General features: G+C 38.0%; 1 protein-coding gene across 2 annotated transcripts in view; it reads left to right on the forward strand.

Moving 5' to 3' along the window:
* Nucleotides 1-6,929: 6,929 nt before the first annotated feature.
* The window catches only part of LOC117988795 (irregular chiasm C-roughest protein), a 139,493-nt gene continuing 125,147 nt past the window's right edge, over nucleotides 6,930-21,275 (forward strand). For both annotated transcript variants that reach the window (XM_034975996.2, XM_069503554.1), the window contains exon 1: nucleotides 6,930-7,372. In XM_034975996.2, coding sequence (XP_034831887.1) covers nucleotides 7,306-7,372 — 67 coding nt within the window. In that variant the 5' untranslated portion in view covers nucleotides 6,930-7,305. The remainder of the gene's footprint in view (nucleotides 7,373-21,275) is intronic.

Below are 21,275 nucleotides of genomic sequence, written 5' to 3' on the forward strand. Positions count from 1 at the left end.
GACAAGTTATAAATAGTAAATACCTAACAAAGGCAAAGTTTGAAGCAAAACCTATCACACGGAACGCTGCATCGAATTCGCGACGGGCATATCGCTCGGTGGAAATAACAAAATGTCAAAACCTCACCAAGTTTGAAGTTTCCATACATCGAACGTGTGATTGTTGAAGCATATCTGATCTTATTTATTTTATCATCATACATGATACACTTACGGAAGACGCAGCGTTGGGAGACCCCACACTAGGTGGATTCGGTCTGATTGACGCCAAGGGCAAGCAAAAGAAACAACTTCGACGCTAGAGAGCGTGTTGCCCTCTCTAGCGCCAACGTCGTCACAACGTAGCTTCCAAACTAAGGTGGTAGGCCTCCAGATCAATCTCAGGACGTATAAGAGAATACTTAAGCTATTGCCTATTATAGTGGCTAGGAAGTAGGTACCTATTTAGGACGCAAGGATGGAGGTAAGTGGCTGGAGGCAAAGAAAAAACCAGGAGACTGAAGAACTTGGCGGAATCCAATATCAATCTATTAATTAGCATGTCTGCGTCCACTGCTGGACATAAACCTCCCCAAAAGCGCGTCACCACAGACAGCTCTTCGTTTCCCTCATCCACCCACTATCCGCTACCCTCTTAAGATCGTCTGTCCAGCGGGTTGAAGGTCGTCCGGCGTCCCACACTGCTCATTTTTTTATACACAGGAAATGCCTGACGCATACCCCTCCGTCAGGGGAAACGGAGGGGTTATGTGGGACTTGCACCCACTAAAACCTGTGTTTCTCCCTCGACAGACTAGCGGTTGCGCGGGTAGTAGTATTGCTACCGCGCTCCCGCCAGGTTTGACCCGCCATGAACTGGCAGGTGGGTCCCATCGCTAGCCTGGTTGCTACCAACCCGTCTCGGAAGCGCAGCCGGAACACGGCGGACTACCTCCTGACCTGCTTATATTTCGCGGTCTCCAGTCCACTATAATCGGGACCCCATATTATAATCGGTGAAAATAAATCGGTGTGTAGATATTTTTCGCCTCACATCTCTGCGTCTCGCTAGACTTCCGGAAATAACAAAATTGGAAATTGTATCGAAGTGCCGTGAACTGGAATAGACGCGTAAAGGATGTATTGGAGAGCGAAACATGTTTCGTGTGAACCACCAATCTCTATTTTTTTATTTTTTTTATTCAGATACAAGTTAGCCCTTGACTGCAATCTCACCTGATGGATCTCACCTATGGCGCAGTTGTAAGTTGCCTGAACTTGCAGCGCCTGAAAGTTAAAAACGAACCGGTCAGTGCGAGTTAACATTGTAAAAGAAATCTCAAACCACTAATAATATTTATCGCTCTATAATTTATATCTGTACAATACACGTGCCTCACATGGCCCACATACACGCCACACATGCGGGACACACGCGCAACACACGTGCAACGCACGCTACTCACACGCACAACACACGCGCCAACATGCGCAACATACGGGCAACACACGTCCCACACACGCGTGACAAAAATGTGTAACACACACGATACATACGCGCCACACTGGCGTAACACACGCGCAACACACATGCGCCACACACGCGCAACATTCGTGCCAGACATACGCAACACACACGTGGACACACGCGCAATACAACACGCCTTACTCGCGCGACACACGCGCCAACCAATAACCAACTATATTTAACTATGTATATTTAACCAACTCGTGTAAAAAAACTACATTTGAAATAAAAATAGCAACATAGAAGCAACGAAGAAGCGAATCCTTGTCAAGGGGAAGGGGGGTTTAAAGTTTAAGCCCAGGCGAGTGAGGCTTGTGAGCCAAGTGCCTAATTAGGGCTTAATTCTTCGTATTATTCTCACTGGGAACGTTAATTAGAATTTCCAATGATGCGGCGATTGATTTTTTTTCCTCTTACTATTAAGAGACCTGTGTCCCGAAATCGGAATCTTTGTTTTTTAAATATAAATAAAAACTACGAATCTAAAATTAGAATAACAATTGAGCGCCGTAGGTATTCGTAAGTTTTCCATATAATATTAGGTCCTTACATAATGAATTTAACATTTTTTAAGGGAGGCACATAAAGTGAAAGACAGTGTCGCAAAGTTTCTCTATCGATTAAAAAAAATTACGCAAATCGGTTCAGAAATCACGGAGGTTTCGGTGTACATAGGTAGAAAAACACAACTCCTCCTTTTTTGAAAGTCGTTTAAAAAAGGTAGCCTATGTAGACTTTCACAGACATGTACCTAGAGGATTAACCAAGGAGTATACCTTGGTTAATCCTCTACTTGTCTGTGAAAGTCCCGTAAAATAGGTTCAGCCGTTCCGAAGATTAGCCCGTTCAAACAGACAAACAGACAGACAGACAAAAATTTTAAAAACGTGTTATTCAGTTATAGTACAGTTCAAATAACCATAATGAGCTTAATTTGTGGTAGTTATTTCGAAATTACAGACAGACACTTCAATTTTATTTATTAGAATAGATATAGATTTTCATTAAGTTATGACGTTGTATATGAATTTGTAATTTTTTATGCTTAGGTAGGTACTTTCTTTAAAATTTAAGTAACGGGTATGTTGTTTGTTATTCATCTGTTTTTAAAATACATTATGATAGAAAGAAATATAGCGAGAGTTTTACATAAAACTGGCGCGCGCTACCATAAACTATCTGTTCCCACATAACCTTTTTGACTTTTATCTGTGACATATTTCCATATTTTTCACAAATATTTCCCAAGTGATAAAACGAATAAGTTACCTTTTAGTCTTTCTATCTTCAACTTTCAGCATATTAGTTTGGAGTAGGTAGGTGCTTTCCTGCTTACTCACCTACGTACCTACCTACAACTTACAATAAATACAACTAAGTACATAGATACAAGAAGTTAGATGTAAAAAACGGTCAAGTGCGGGTCAGACTTGCATCCGAATGGTTCTCTCACCATCGTACAAGAAATAACACTTTTTACTTCTTTTTAATTATTATGGCATATGACATTTTGAATTAATTATATAGTAGTTATTTAGGAGAAGCGGTAATTACTTATGCAAGGCAGTAAATATTTCTTGTTTAGGACTGCAGTTTAGGAAAAAACTAAAAACTATGGTTAAACGCCCCGAATTTATCATTTCGGTAGCCTGTCCACACACCAGTTTTCAGTGTAATTTCTCTCATAAAACAAAACTTTTGGATCCAAATCTGTTCAGACATTTAGAAGTTCATCATGACCAACCCATCGCCGGCTCACTACAGATCACAGGTCTCCTGTCCGAGTGAGAAGGGTTTTGGCCATAGTCTACCACGCTGTCCAAGTGCGGATTGGCAGACTTCATACACCTTTGAGAACATTATGGAGAACTCTCAGGCACGCAGGTTTCCTCACGATGTTTTCCTTCGCCGTTAAAGCAAGTGGCATTTTTATTACTTAAAAACGTTGGGCAGTTGTGTAAAAATGAGCGTTTAAAAAAATCAAATCTCTCTTAATATTTTAACCCCAAACTTCGAACGGCACCGAGTTAAATCCCAATTAATTAACGACATCGACAGGATAATTGCGTATAAGTTGTACGAAACGTAAACCTACGTTCATACGGAACACGTACCTACGTAGTTATTTTTAATGAAATGATTCCTCATTACGTGACGGCAATCGGGGTCGAGTGGACCCCATTCGATTCGACGATTGATTTCAACGGGTTACGATATCCACTCGTGTTTAAATGCGTTTTTTTAAATCGATGATAGCTGAGGTTTTGCACTTTACTTCCCCTATGATCTCGCAACTAAAAAGCAGTAAATTAAGTATATGCATTCCTGTGCATATGTACGTACCTACCTACCGACGCTAACAGAGAGGTGTTAGGTATAGTTTAACGTGTAGGTATTATTATTGACAGATTTGAATGCGGTTTCTTTTATTCGAAAGCCTGTTTATGTCTGATGAAAATGTGTTTTCCGTAATTGCATTTTCAGCCGCGAAAAAAATCGGCCAGAAAAAAAGGGTTCCGTCTCATTATACAGAAAATGCTTTTTATTTTTTTTTAATTTTCATCACGGCAGGCGGCAATTTTGAAATTTTTAATGTTTATTCTTATAGTGGTAATAGAAACAGTAGATACAATATTCTGTGAAAAATTATCTGTTACGGTTCACGTGATACATCCCGCTGACAGACAGACAGACGGACGGACAGAGAGCGGAGGCTTAGTATTAGAGACAGCTGAGATTTAGGATTTCTAAATTTAATTTTCCTAAATGGAGAGAGGTACAACATTTTCCTAAAGAGAAAAGAAACAAGAAATAATTAGCTAGGTAACCTTTAGGTAACTATTTAGGCACTTAATAAAAAAGTTCACTTTCCCGGCCTCAAACTCACGACTCTTGACACATATTCACTACTAAGCACACTTCTTTGAGGCCACTTTGTGCTGGAAAGTGAAATAGAGAAGTTTTTAGTTCAAACAACGTTTAGGTAAAAGAACCAACGTTACGTGCTGCTGCTGCGAAAACAAAATAAAAAAATAATATAAGTAATGCTTTGACTTTAAAATAAATAAAAACACTAGCTACACCTTAATAATATTAAAGCACGTTTGGATTTAAACGAAAATAACACAAAATACGCCAATAAATTTAGTTTTTAACCGACCTCAAAAAAGGAGGAGGTTCTCAATTCGTCGGAATCTTTTTTTATTGATTTGTTCATTTCAATAAAATTGCAATTATAAGAAATACTTAAAACAATGGCTAGATTAAGTGGGGTATTATAATAGTATAAGCACGGGTCTCCTCTCAGTATGAGAAGAGTTTGGGCCATAGTCCACCACGCTGACCAAGTGCGGATTGGCAGACTTCACACACCTTTGAGAATATTATGGAGAACTCCTAGGCATGCAGTTTCCTCACGATGTTTTCCTTCACCATTAAAGCAAGTGATTTTTAAATTCTTAAAACGCATAATAATTCCGAAAAATTAGGGGTGCGTGCCCGGGATCGAACCCCCGACCTCCCAAATAGGAGGCGGACGTTCTAACCGCTAGGCTATCATGGCTTCCATCAGCTAGTATATCTAGTTATCTACTGGTTACTTATACCTAGTTTAAAGTACCTCATTACTTTCGATATTTTAAACCATTAAAATATTGAAAAGTAGTCAGAGATAGGTTTAGTAGGTACGCGACAGGTCGAGATAGCAATTGGGGTGAGGACGCCCCGCACACCCGCACAGTCCCCGCGCTAACCCGGTGCGGGATAGCGCGGGTTACGTGCGGGTGTATTCTCGACCTGTCGCGTATAAGTCCCGCAAATTGCTATTGCGCTGGAACCATGTCTTTTTAACATTAAAATGACGACATTTGGACGTCAGCCGGAATAAAAATATACCATCAGCTCGAAACTTCAGTCTAGTGCTGACGTCACTAAAATGGCGGCCACGCGAATTAGCAATTTGCGGGACTTATGCCATACTTACCTACTTTTATTTTGGAGGTGCCTTTATAGCACGCCAGAGTGTTACCATTACAATTTACAAGGTATCACAATGTGTCACTCGGGGTGCGCGAAAATGCCAGGCGAAAAATGGGCGCGGAAAATCTGAAATTGATGACACCCGCGCGAGTAGCTGTCGACCTCGACACTTCATTATTCCTGCATACCTAGACCAGTAGTGTGTGATATGATATTACCCAGTGTGGTGGTTACAAAATACGAGAATATACGAACATCTACATTCTATAGAATTTTTCTTAGCTTTGCCAGACTATAAAATCTATACAAATAAAATTCAAAGGACTGACTGACATATTATATATCAACGCACAGCCTAAACTGCTGGTCCTAAAGACATAAAATTTGGAGGGTCTATTCTTTGTAAAGAGTAGGTATCCACTGAGAAAGGATTTTTCAAAATTCCACCCCTAAGTGGGTTAAATGGGGGATGGGAGTTTGAAAATTGGTATTTGGGTTTTCGGTTACAAATGAAGAAATATGTGTTTCAGGATTTTTGGAAAATTGGCCCATAAGGGTGGTAAAATAGGGGATGAAATGTATGGGACAGTTTTAATTATTGGTAACAGAAGCTAGTTACTTCATGAAATAAAAGGCATAAGAGTTTTTATTTTATTCCGGTGATTCCGATACAAGTTAAGCCCTTGACTGCGATCTCACCTGCTGCGGGTTGATTCACTAACTCAGTGTTTAAAACTGAATGATAGCCACCGAGCTCTATGACATTGGTTAGTTCTACATGGCTGCTTCATTGAGTGATATTAAAATGATTTTTCGTAGAAAACCTTCAATGTCTAAATAATTTAAATGCATATCAAAAATTGCGAACCAGCCGGAATTGAACCCGCGTCTCCTGGGATCGCGCCCGAAGCTCTGACCACCTTAGTGGCGCGAAACCTACAGATTATTATTTTTATATTGCAAAAGAGAGCCAATCGATCAATTTAGAAACTCGGTTACGCGAATACCTTCGTGAAAAATTTAAGGAGATTGATATTCTTACAGTTGCTTCGCTGTTGAACTTGAACCGAGTAGAGCCGTAGACTCGTGTGGCCGTAGTAGGTAGAAGCTATGATTTATTGCATAAACATCCACATTCCTTGCTCCTGCGTGACTAACTCAATGTCTTTATCGCTTCCTTTTTTAGCCATTATTGTTTTACTTTTGTCCAAACTCCCAAACAATACCGACAATGGGGCAACGTGCTTTTCTATGCGCATACGCTCTACAAAACTACGGGTTTATTAACATTACTATCGCAAGTTCCGAAAATAATTATTAAGGGAAATACAACCTTATGAGTTGAACAATAGAGTTGTAGTGTAACGGCTTGAGTTGTAAGTATTAAGTTTGTCGGAGGTTACGTTTCGGTGCGGTGCACATGGAGTCGGCAGTCGCGAGCCCATCGAGTGTGGTTCCGGTAGGGTCGATCACCGGCGCGTAGTGGATGCGTGCCTTTACGTTGTTACGGAGTTCATTCGTGTGGAAGCGCGCGCAAAAGTTTCGTTCCTTTTTCAAATATTTAACAAAGACTATTAAAAAAGTTTTATACTTATTTTTTTCATTGTATTAAAATTAAGGAGGTTTTATATTAACTGTTTTTAAAGTTCGGACTTTTACAAATTTTTAAAAGTGCGTGAACCGAAAAATTAATAAAGTGTGAATTGACGATAATAATGAAAGTGAAATTAACGTTGGCATGCCAATATTTGGATGTAATTAAGTAAAACAGAGGTTCTTTTTAAAGTGATTTTTAAAGTTAGTGTAAGATATCAATTATCATGAAAATGAGGAACATGAATTATTTTTGTTTTTGGAGATTTTTATTCCTGTTCGTGCCAACAGTTGGTAAGTACCATAAATAATTAATTAGTTTTATATATTATTATTATTTATAAAATTAAGTGAAAAACTGCATAAAATATTTGATAGAGTTTGCAAAGTTGTTCAAGGATATCCTTAGCAATTTTTTAAATAGGGTTGTACCTACAATTTACGATGTAAGCCTGTCACAAAAGGTAAGTGGCTACATAAAAAAATAAAAAAATGACATTATTGCTATTGCTAAACTCAGAAAGTGGATAAAATAATTTTGTCAGCTGTTAATTACTCTAAAATTGTCGATACAGTTAACATTAGATATTTTTATTTTTAGTAATCAGGTTAGTGATCTACGACCACAAAATACGCATTAACTTAATTATTCACTTGTAGTTAAAACCGTATACATATAAGGTTTACATATTATATACAGGTACCTAGATAAAGAAATAAGAATAAAATTCAACAATATAAATTAATTAATTAATTCCAAATTTTGCTAATTTTCCTATATGAAAATTATGCAGATAGGAAAATATAAATCATAGTGCACAGAGTTTATAATTTATATTAGTAAATACATAGGTATATGGTAGGTAAGTAAAAAGCAGCGCACATATGCAGCGACCGGGGTCGGGCACGCACCGCACCCGGCCTGATGGCCTAAACCCTTCTCCCGTGCTCAGTAGTGGATCGGCAATAGGTTTGGATGATGATGATGATGATGATTAAACGCGCAATTTTATTTTAGAACAACTTAATTACACAACAACAAATTAATAAGTATGTAAAGTACCTACCTAGTACCTACCTATTGTGTTTATGCACAATACTTATTCTTTAACTAGACGACAATATTGACAATACATTTGCTTTGCAAACACATTCCAAGCATTCGTCCCACACATCTCCATAACACTGCCCGAGGCATCTATCGCTCTCCTGAGTACCTACCTATGTAGCTACCTAGTACCTAGGCATTGAAATTAATAGCTAGGTACCTATATAGCCTGGATACCGTATCCCTATCCTGTATAGGTATCATGATCAACCTATCAACCCATCGCCGGCTCACTACAGAGCACGGGTCTCCTATCAGAGAGAAGGGTTTTGGCCATAGTCTACCACGCTGGCCATGTGCGGATTGGTTGGCGGACTTCACACACCTTTGGGAACATTATGGAGAACTCTAAGGCATGCAGGTCTCCTCATGATGTTTTCCTTCACCGTTAAAGCAAGAAAAGTTAGAGGTGTAGGGACCGGGATCGATCCCCCGACCTCCGATTAGGAGGCGGACGTAACCACTAGGCTATCACAGCTTATTGTATAAGTAGGTACACACCTACCTAATTCCACTTAGGTAGGCTACCTTTCTACCGCAGATGTGCGAGGATGCGCATCGAGGAATGTGTTAGATATAATAAAGTATTTAAAACCTACATAAATTGGAGGTTGGTAGGTACTTGTTTATATGTTGTAATTCCATCGAAATTGGTAACTGATTTTTCGGCTACTTGCAAATTGGAAGTAGGATCTTAGCCGAAAAGTTTTACCGATTCAGTTGAAAAATTTGTCCGATTGACAATTATTTGTCCGATTGAGTTGAAATACAGGGTGTGGTTTGGATGACAGTAGATGATTATGACGACCACCTCGCCCACCACAACCCACCCCGGTAAGCGTCGCCAATTACATATTTGCTTGGACCTTTTTTACGTTTTACTAAATTAAAATAATTTATTATATGTAGAACAACTAGTGTCTCTTAAGATACGTCTGTGACTCTACCATCTACCACCGTATTGGAATGCAGATTCTACTTAGCCGCATACCTAGCCTTATTGGAAAGGGTTACAACTTAGCTCTTATTAGCTTATGGCAGCATTACGATACTTACGGGATACTTACGCTCGTCGCTCCTGTACATTTCGCCTACCCGTCGAGTACCTCGAGAAACACCTTACCATACCTATAGGTAACTTGGTCAGAGAATTACCGGGGAAGCAGGAAAATGAGAGCAAGAAATCAGGAGACTTTATTAATGGACAACATCAGTAGAAGAAATGAATTGCAATCACGAATACTTTACTTGAAAATAAGTAATAACTACTTACCTTACCGTGATGACAATGGCTTGCGTATTTTGGGATGATTAACAGATTACACAGTTGATGGTTACAAGCTCGGGTAGTAAAGGATTCAATAAGCTAAGCTACCAAAATGAACCCGTCCTTTTGGTGAGTTTCACACGCATTCCTCGTTAGCCACGCATGTTCGCCCAATCCATCCCTGATTGAAAGACACACCAATTTAAAAAAATCGCAATTTCAAACGCTAATTAGGTACGTTCTACGATGGGGTTTTCTCGTACATAGGTACCTATGGGGGACGCCATTTTTATTTTTATCTAGATGATGCTCGTGACTTTGTCCGTGTGGATTTAAATATCCCGTGGGATTGATTTTTCGGGATAAAGTATATGCCTATGTCTTATGACAATTGGCGGGATGCAACTTATCTCTGCGCCTATGTCAAAATTGGCTAAACGGATAGATTGCGAAAAGTGACAGACTGAACAATCTTTCTTATAATATTAGTATGGAAGTATCCATCATACAAATAGTAATTAAAAAATTAAGAGATTTTTTTACATATTTTGGAAATAGCGCCATGCAATACTGCCTCCATATTGTTTTTTTTTTCCAAAAAATTCATACCAATTTCACTCGGGATGATGTAAAGATTCTAACGATACCCCAAACATATAGATCTGTTCAGGCATTTAGTAGTTATGGTGGAATAAAGAAACTCACATACATCACTCTTTAATTAAGTATTCAATAGAGCCTCAATAGCTCAACCGGTAAAGGAGTGGACTGAAAACCGAAAGGTCGACGGTTCAAACCCCGCCCGTTGCACTATTGTCGTACCTACTCCTAGCTTAGTTGGAGAGGAAAGGGGAATATTAGTCATTTAACATGGCTAATATTCTTTAAAAAAAAAAAAGTGCATGCAGTCATAAAAAAAGGTATGAGTACATACATAGATCTAGGTTACTATGGTACCTGATAGGTTAGGTTTCATGGATCGATAACAAAAATTAGCCATTTGAAATGTGTAAATAATGCATGAGAAGTGATTATGTTCGGCAGTGTGGAAACATTATAATAGAAATAAGCAATCATTACTGCGGTAGGCTTACAGAGTGAAATTTTGGGAACGGTCAGTTAGGTGAAATAATAATATTATTAGAGTTAGAACTAATAGTTTTTTTGGAAAAAAAAATTAATCTTGTTTATAAACATTTTAATTGTATTTTTATGATTTAATATGTATGTTATATGTACATATGTTTTATAATTTAATAGAAATACAATCTTTATTTCAAAAATAAGGATTCATCTAAGAAAAGAAAAACGAAGTAAACTACAGTCTAACACTAATGATTACTATTTGATTACTGTTTACTAATGGATTGAATATTGTTGTACATAATGTACAAACTTAATTACGTATTAGAAATAAAGGCTTTTTTATTTTATTTATGGAAAAAAAGTTGGGGAAATTATGTACAGTACGCGGCAGAAAATAATGTACATCGGCATTTAGAATGACATTTCGGCTTTGTAGCGTTGTCTCTGGTCCAGTAGCATAGTAGTTTGAGTTGTGCGGTGATAGATCAATCAGCCAGTCAGTCAGTGAGCTTTTCCTTTTAGACATTTAGATAAAGAACGTACAGCCGCAGTGGCGTGGACAGGGTTTGAACCTAGGGTAAGCATTAGGTACCTAACTACCTATTTAATGACAGGTCATCATGAAAAAGGAGCAGTAAGCCATTTCAACTAGGGTAAGCAGTGCTTTTATTTCTCTATGATCTGCACGCCACTGCGTACAGGTTATATATTAAAATAGCACACAGTTGTTTTTTTCAATTTTTTTTCTTCAAAATTTTCACCTCTTTCGACGCAAAACGCAAAATGCCAAAATTGAAATGTAATTGTGTTTTGTGATAACGAACAATTACGGTACTAGGCACCTAAACAAAACTAATTACTTACTCTATTTCTAATATATTTGAAGTTAATTGTGTTAATTTTTTTTTAATTTAGACCACAATAAAAATAATCTATATTAAATAAACTTTAATCTAAATTAAAAGTACTTAAAAATATTAAAATAAAACATACAAACTTAAAATTAAACGTCGTCAAAAAGTCCGCCCCTGGTTGCCCCTGGGCCAAAGGTGCCCATTAAGCTGGCACTATTGCCACGCTGAATGGCGATGGACAACCTTTGGACCAGGGTAGGCCCCAGAGCGCCGATCGCTATATTATATATTCTAATATATTGTAATTAATTTTAGTTTTCACTTTACTGAGCGTTCCTAAAATTTCACTCTATAATATGTATAACCAGAGTGCAAACGTAATTTACCAGAATTTACCCGTTGTACTATATTACATTGCTAATTTAAATTTCATTATAAAACGTGTATAAAACTGGAGTACATATTTACATAGTAAGTAGGTAGGTATGTTGAAATTTCAAATCTTTATTTTAATTCTGTTTGTTTTTCTTTCCAACTGCAAATGCTCAGAGAGCTATAATAGTAGACGCATTTTAAACTGAGTCGTCGAGCTATCTGTCTGTTTGGCTCGCACTTACAGGTCGTGCGAGCGGCAGGAAGTGCGAGCGAAACAGACAGATAGCTCGAAGAATAAATTGTCTATCAGTTAGTCCTGACATAGACAATTAACTTTTATCGATGGCGGCAGACGCAACAGTGTGGTATACCAATTACTTTTTAAAATTAAATCGAAATTGAATTTCTAGACCGACATTACACTATAAGGATTTGCATATTTGAATTTTATTCAGTTTTACAATTAAACCGGTTTTAATTGTGCTAAAATACACGGGCTCAAAGATTTGTATGTAAATCTTTACGCTCATGTAACTAAGAAACTGCATAAGTATTTACGGAAATCTGACAAACAACTATTCAGGGTTATTGAACAAACAAAATGGCACCGACTCATTGGTGCTTATACCTACACCAATGCAATCTCATGTGACGTCTGGATTTCAAACGGGTCGTTCAGTATCTAAGAGGTGGCGCTGATTTATTTGGTTTCTAAACCGTGAAAAATTTTGTTCGCTTGATTATAATATTATCTTGTCATTTATATCGATGCAAACAACAGACACAGATATTAGGCACATGTCTCACCACGCACGAGAAAGCGACTAGCTATCGCCTATTTTCCTGCTCAAGAATCATACAATCGATGTATTATGAATCCGCGAATTGAAGTAAAAAAATTGGAGTCAAATACCCAATTACGTTGATCTTATCCTGAAAGAGTACAACTAAAATTATTTAGGTATTCTAACGGATAATGTAGAGTTTGAGCCTTTCAATGGAGATCGTGGTGAAGTATTACGGCTAAATTATAATAAAATTAAACATTTTTGAAAGTTCCCCGCGAAGTTTCCTCAATGGGGAGTAAGACATCGCAATATTGCGGTCGGGGAGTTCCCGCCAAGTTTTAATTAGATGCTAAGCGTAATTCATCAGCCTTCAGCTCAGCCGAGTCTGAACTGATCGTGGAGATGTTAAAATTTAGATGAGTCTATTAGGTATTTTTTTTTAAAAGAATTGTGCCCAAAAGTATTCAAAATAGAAGCAGACGTTAATAGGTACCTAGTGGAAGTCCATGATATACAAGGAACAATAATTGTTTAATATGCTATTTGCTATCTATAAAACACAAAACATGTTTCTACATTTCGTCCGCTATAGAATTTGAAACCTTCAATTATTTCATTAGAAAGGCAATAATGCGATGATGGTTTTAAAGTGTTCTTTTTTATTTTAATTGCCCCAACCAGGAACGGAACCAAGAATCAACCTGTGCCCAAGCCCTAGCTAACTTTTCAATATTTTTGTGGAAGCTACGTAGTTAGGTATGTAATTGGTATTAAAAATATCGTCATTAGAGTTCCAAGGTTCCCTTTATCGACTGTACGAAGTCATGTTCAAGTAACGACTTCCGTATCAAATGTACTAGAAGGGAAGCCGTAGCAAAACTACCGTGCCTGGCTTGTCCTGCTTGCCAACTGGTTGTTTTAAAAGTAAAAAAAATAAGTAAAAAATTGATAATTAGGTATGACTACATCTGTTCTTGTGTCTCTTCTCGCATAGGGGCTTACGGTCAAAAATAAAGAAATAGCCTAACCTAAACCCGGTGCGGGCGGGCGCGGGTGACGTGCGGGTGTGCGAGGTGACACGTATGTACTACGTGTTTAGATTTTTGGAAATTCCACCATCTCACTGATTTTTCAAACAGTCCAGTCGAGCGGAACCGGGACTGGTCATCACTAGTACACTCTGTCCCATTTTGTTGCCGGTTCCGTTGCGACGTCATCAACAATGGTTTATCCTTTACTCACGTGACACGTCGCAACGGAGCAACGGTTCGAAATGATTATTTGCAAGAGTAATGAGCATAGTCAAAGACTCGAGTGTGCCATAGGTGCCTGGAACTCTTTGATTTCCCGGGGATTTTAAAACATAAATCCACGTGAACGAAGTCGCGGGCATCATCTAGTCTAAATATATGAAAGGAAAAGCTGACTGACTGACCGACTGATCTATCAACGCACAGCTCTGAACAGCCCCCCAATTGTGTAAGAATAACCATTTCATGGCTATCGCAATCGTCAAGAATTCTGCCCTTTGATTGGCTGTGAAAAAATGTAAACAGCGAATCAACCAATCAAAGGGCAGAATTTCTTGACGATTGCGATAGCCATGAAATGGTTATTCTTACACAATTGGGGGGCTGATCGGGCTGAAATTTAACATGCAGATAGCTAAGTAAGTATTATGACGTAGATATCCGCTAAGAAAATACTTTTGATTATTTTTCCGACCCAAATGTCGACCAATAGAATTGCACCATTCGACGTCACGTGGTACAACCTACATGGTATTATACTGATAATTTTTTGAAAATTTTCTCTGGTAGTTGAAGTCCACACGTCAAACTGACAGGTTGAATTCAATTGTGAAAATTGGAGATTTTGGCCGACATTTGGGACGGAAAAATAATCCCCCGAATACCACACGAGCTTCAAAATTATCGGGTATTTCCCGATAGGTTCGTTGCAAACAAATGAAGGAGTCAAGTTTCCTGAAAAACTTGAAGCTCTTGTGGTATTATAAGTGAATATTCAACCCGTTTGTTACGTTACAACCAGTTCGTTACGTACAATACGTTCCTTCTTGTTTTGTATGGTAGCTTATGACGTATGTCGTAGATATTTTTTATATCCGTATTTTCACGGATTCGGGTCTTAAGAGTGCGTGATCGCTGTTAAAGGGTAAAATAGGGTGTTTGGTGTAGTGACACAAACGAAGTCGTGGGCATCAGCTACTAGCTAGTAACATATAAATCTAACCGGCAAAGGAAAGCGGCTCAGGGGCGGTTCTAGTGTTGTGGTTTACGCTCCAAATAGCAAAGAGCCAGAATCTAGGCCCTTGCCCTTGTCATACGATACACATAAGCCGCTTTAACGTCACGTCAGTACGCAGCTATGGTGTACCGTTCTTTGATACCCGGCTTTAATTGGTAGCGGGTTTACTACAACTTTTTATAGCACTGATTAAGTTGGTTGGACGCTATTATGACGCTGTTATTTAGAGCCTCCATAGCTCAACCGGCAAAGGAGTGGACTGAAAACCGAAAGGTCGACGGTTCAAACCCCGCCCGTTGCACTATTTACAAGCCTGACGTTTAGTTGGAGAGAAAAGGGGAATATTAGTCATTTAACATGGCTAATATTCTCAAAAAAAAAAACATACTTACATAATGGGAAGGCGGAAGAAGGGGTTGGTTTGAAATAAATATCGGTATAAGTCCCGCAAATTGCTAATGCGCGTAACCGTAATTTATTGACGTCAGCACTAGACTGAAGTTTCGAGCTGATGGTATGTTTTTACTTTTATATACGTCAAATGACGTCAACGATGTTAATGAGACATGGTTCCAGCGCAATAGCAATTTGCGGGACTTATACCTTTAAATCAAGAGTGAATAGGCATCTTATACGCAAGCGCGCTCTATCTTAGGTTGTATCATCACTTGCCAGCAGTTTTTGATTGCAGCCAAAGGCTAGGTTATAAATTAAAAAAAAACCGGCCAAGTGCGAATCAGGCTCACGCACCGAGGGTTCCGTACTACAGTCGTATTTTTCGACATTTTGCACGATAATTCAAAAACTATGATGCATAAAAATAAACAAAAATCTGTTTTCGAATGCACAGGTAAAGCCCTTTCATATTATGATACCCCACTTGATATACAATCTTACTTCGAAAATTGAAAATACTAAATTATTAGTTCATGACCACAATTTAATTCTTTTTGTGTGATGTAACCACAAATTCACGGTTTTCAGAATGTATGCTATAAGACCTACCTACCTGCCAAATTTCATGATTCTAGGTCAACAGGAAGTACCCTGTAGATTTCTTGACAGACCGACAGACAGACAACAAAGTGATCCTGTAAGGAGTCTGTTTTTCCTTTTGAGGTACGGAACGGTAAAAAAGAGTGCTAAGCAATACTTCTTTAAATAAATAGGTAACTATTAGGTAGCTAAATAGTCAATATCGTCTAAATGTTCCCAGTTGTTATAGACACCCCGCAGGCAATCCTAAATCGCAATGGAGCAATAGAGCTGGCTCAGTGCGAGTAATAGGCTGTTAGTTTCCTTTTATCCCGGCTCGATGCGAGCCCAGGGACCCTATTCCGCATCGTGACAGTCGCAATATCTATTGCCCTATCGATCGGCCTATTTGCAAACTGACTACGCCTGGATTACGGAAACTCTGATGTGATAAATTGCGATTGTCGCTATCGCCTGTAAACTGAGCTCCGAGTGTAATTTTTCAAGTTAACGTTATGTTCGTAAATCTTCCAAAATTGTAGAGAAATGTCAAACTAGATGTTCTCCCGTCCGTAACAAATGACAGATTTACGCACAGATCGTAAAGTTGAAAAGTGAGCCTCCAACCGCGGTACTCAGAGTCGCTAATCGTTACTTAAGATTGAGTTAAAACGAGACAGGTTTATGTGAGAGAGTTATCTGTCTCGTTTTAACTAAACTTAAGTAACGATTAAGCGACTCTGAGTACGGTAGATAGATCCAAAAGTGTACAATATCATCATCATCATCATCAACCGATAGACATCCACGTGTGGATAGGTCTCTTGTAGGGACTTCCACACGCCACAGTCTTGCGCCGTCTATATCGTCCATCCACCTAGTGGGAGGTCTTCCAACGCTGCGTCTTCCGGTGCGTGGTCGCCATTCCAGCACCTTGGGACCCTAACGTATATCGGTTTTACGAACTATGTCCAATATAGTTCGTACAAAATGACTTCTCAGGCGCCATTTTAACTCTATGGGTCAACTGTCATGTCAAAAGTACGGTTCACCTTTGAAATAAGAACTAAATCGTACTTTTGCCATGAAATTTGACACAAAAAATTAAAATGGCGCGTGAGGAATTAAATTTTTACGCGTAATACTATCTTACATACTGCCCTTCCTGCTATGTATTTTTAAGGTCCCGTAATAAAACCTGAAACACTTAAAGGTAGTTTTATCCAGTCCGTCTGTCCGGTTGTGTGTCTATATAGTTTACTAGCTTATGCTCGCGACTTCGTCCGTGTGGACTACACAAATTTCAAACCTCTATTTCATCCCCTTAGGCACATAATAATAATAGTACTTAGGGGTTGAATTTCCAAAAATCCTTTCTTAGCGGATGTCTACCACATAATAGCTATCTGCATGCCAAATTTCATCTCGATCCGTCCAGTAGTTTGAGGTGTGCGTTGATAGATCAGTCAGTCAGTGAGTCACCTTCCTTTTATATTTTTAGATTTCTAAAATGGGTGTCAATTTTAAAAATAAACTGATTGAAGTTGAGTTCAGTTATAGAAACATTAATAGGCTTAATAGTACAAAAAATAAAGACTTGTTTTCCCGTAATAATAAGTTTACTAAATCACATCACTTGTAGACTAGGTACGATGGTGCGGAACCCTCCGTGTGCGAGTCCGACTCGCACTTGACCGATTTTTTACGTAACATTGACCAAGTAAACTGTATTAGTGACACAAAAGTAAACAAAAGAAGTTTTTACCGCCACCAGATTTGCGCTTGACTGCGATCTTACTAATAACTAGGTAATGACGAAACCTAAATGAAACGCAAGTAACCTGGAAAATGTAGGTTACTATTTTAGTTATATCACTCGTAGTGATTATAATACCACTAGGTAGGTATATCTGTATAAATAAAACCGGCCAAGTGCGAATTAGACTCGCGCACCGATAGTTCCGTACTACAGTCGTATTTTTTCGAAATTTTTCACTATAAATCAAAAACTATTAAGTATGCATAAAAATAAATAGAAATCTGTTTTATAATGTAAGTTACAGGTAAAGCCCTTTCATATGATACCCCACTTGGTATAGTAATCTTACTTTAAAAGTTGAAAATACTAATTATTTGATTAAATTCACGGTTTTCGGATTTATTCCTTTAGTTGTAGTAGTAGTTGTAGAAGTAAGTAGGTACCCTATAGGTTTTTTTGACGGACAGACGAACAGACAGACAGACAACAAAGTGATCCTATAAAGGTTCCTTTTATCCTTTAGAGGTACGGAACCCTAAAAAGCGTAAAATACCCTATTGTATGATACTATTGCTATAACACGATTACTAAATACATTATTGGTTTATAGCTGGTACCGTTAAATTTGGAAAACCACTATGTACCGACTAATGTTCTCTCTAATGGAGATTTAATATAGAATAATTAATTATTCTCAAATGAATATCAATTGTTATTTATTTAATGTTTCAATACGAAAATAGCCGATTATTTAATATACCCTATCCGCGGAAAGAAGTTAGTATATAGCGCTCTCTCTGTTACGTAATTCCATACAAATGATAGAGGTAAAAATCTCAGTGGGCTCTCGCCATTTTGAGGCACCAACGAATCACAAACGAAACCATATTGTTTTCTAATTGAATTTTGAATGTTTTTGAAAACATTTTCAAATTGAATTTCAAATGTTTTTTGAAAATATGTCTGTGATTGGTTGGTGTTTGTTTGTTGGTTTGTAGGACAAACCAACAAACACGTCGCATCGCAACGCAGCAGAACAACGGATTGACGTGATTTTTTGCATGAGGCTACTTTTTATCCCGGAGGGATTTTCAAAAACCTAAATCCACGCTGACGACGTCGCGGGCATCAGCTAGTAAAATATGTGGCAGTAATTTTTTTTGCCAAAAAGCAAATTTTAAGAAACAGCAATACAGAAAAATTATATTAAGTAAGTTTTTAGTTTAGCGAAACGAACGCTGGTAACCTAATCATTAAAATTCTACGTACTACTTAATTATTTTAATGTCTGAATTAATTTACAGCTCTTGAATCTTAAATTCCGGCTAGCTCTAATTAAAGCCTTACAAGTAGGAGTTCTTTCCACTTTCCCAGTAATATTATTACGGTGCAATGCAATCCCTTGGATTCGCCAAGAACTATTCAACTGGGTGGTATTAAAGAGCATCCGTTAGTTCGAGTTTATTTTTTGTTTGATTTTATTTAAATTCTTTTGCAATGAAGAAATTTGCTTGGTAAACTTTATGCTAGTTTATTAAGAGAAGTCTGCTGTTGCTGAAGCGCTGTTGTCTTATTAGTGGGAGGTCCCGGGTTCGATTCCCGGCAGGGGTTAGGAATTTTATAATTTCTAAATTTCTGGTCTGGTGGGAGGCTTCGGCCGTGGCTAGTTACCACCCTACCAGCAAAGTCATGCCGTCAAGCGATTTAGCGGTCCGGTACGTTACCGTGTAAAAACCAAAGGGGTGTGAGTTTAATTAAAAAACTGCCATACCCCTTTCAACTGCATCACCACTTACCACCAGGTGAGATTGCAGTCAAGGGTTAACTTAAAAAGAAAAAACGTAGCGCGCTTCCCAGTAGCCCAGCGCTCTTCATACAAACGTATTTTAGTTCCTATTTACTCAATGAAATGTAGACAGCTTCTAGAAATTAATATGTCTGTGGTTTATCAGATTTCCTTATACATAAATTATATATACCTATCTAGTTTTATAGTTACACTAGCGGCTTTGCACGGGTAGCTTATTACAATTTTCGTATGGAAAAATTGCCTATGTCGGATTGAGAACCTCCTCCTTTTTTTGAAGTCGGTTAAATATACAAATCTTTTTTCTTTATAATATTAGTATATTACCGCGCACTTTAGCTGCGCTCAACGCGCTGCTGAAGGAGTCCCCTAGCTGTGACATAATATTTGCTGACAAACGGGCTGACCTCGTGGGTCAGATCTTGCACTTTTGTGAAAATTTATAATTTTGCTTTTTAAAATTTATAATTTTAACAATTTTTGTAAGTATGTTTAGGTTAGTTTGTACTCGTAGTTTAATTAGTGTAATTGGCTTTATGGCCGTTCTAATTAAATAATAAATAAATAAATAATAATAATAATAATTAGTGTAGATTGTACATGTCAATTGTCAATCCTTGAGCTGTAACTTTAAAGCTAAATATTTTAACGAAAATGCACCATCAAACATCCAACTCCATCTTTTAAAGTTGGTCATCCATATCAATCTAGCGATTGATAATAATTTATGAAAAGACTAGCTTATGCTCGCGACTTTGTCTGCGTGGCCTACATTAATTTTAAACCCCTATTTTAGCCCTTAGGGGTTGAATTTTCAAAAATCCATTCTTAGCGGATGCCTGAGTCATAATACCCATCTGCATGCCAAATTTCAGCCCAATCCGTCCAGTAGTTTCAGCTGTGCGTTGATAGATCAGTCAGTCAGTCAGTCTGTCACCTTTTCCTGTTATATATTTAGATGCACTGGCATAACTAGGTCACATTACTACCCTCCTTCTAACATACCTCTTAAATCTACGCTTAGATATTGCTAGCATTACGCAAATACCCCTCAGGTCGTTAAGATGTAAAATATACAATTTGCTAGCAATTACGATATGTGAATTCAATGTAAGACTATAATCTATAATTGTTTATTCCATACACACAATGCGAAGGTAATGTGATGTTGTAATTCAATGATGTTGAGACATTGTAAAGACGCGCACACACAAGCAACTTTTGTCTCGGTATCAGTTTCGTTTCTCCAGTCCCAAGTCTCAAATAAATTCTGCACAATTGCTTTGTAAGAACGCGCACGCATTGTTATTTGGCTTTCATATATATTTTCCGGGAAGACTTTTAAGGGCTTGCACACACATGTAACTTTGTCCTTACAGTGTTTTATCAGCTGCTTCATCGATGTAGTCTTCTAGTGGCTAAAGGTCCAATTCTGCTTCCTTTAGCCAGTTTGGCAGTTTCGTCATTCCAATCGAGACTTTAATTTATTCCTTCGTTTAAGTCATAATTTAAACATTGCGATCCGCGCTCTGGGGTCTACCTGGTCCAAAGATTGTCCATCGCCATTCAGCGCGGCAATGGTGCCAGCTTGATCGGCACCTTTGGCCCAGGGGCAACCAGGGGCGGAGTTTTTGACGACGTGGTTAGATAGTAAGGTTTATTAATATTGAACTCTTGTAAATATTGATGCATTAGTAATATATCTGTTATCTTTAGACATGTAAAAAAAACATTATAATAATTACCCTACTAAAAATATTAAAATATACTTACCTAATATTTTATAGTCACAAGACCAGGACTTTCCTCGTTTGAACCTTAGCAGAATAGCAGCACAATATTTAGCCGAGTTCATCAGGCCTGATACGATACGTATTTATCTGTTAATATCTGTTGGATTGGATCAATTG

Source organism: Maniola hyperantus, chromosome 15, assembly GCF_902806685.2.
Source record: "Maniola hyperantus chromosome 15, iAphHyp1.2, whole genome shotgun sequence".
In the NCBI taxonomy this organism is placed as follows: Eukaryota; Metazoa; Arthropoda; class Insecta; order Lepidoptera; family Nymphalidae; genus Maniola; species Maniola hyperantus.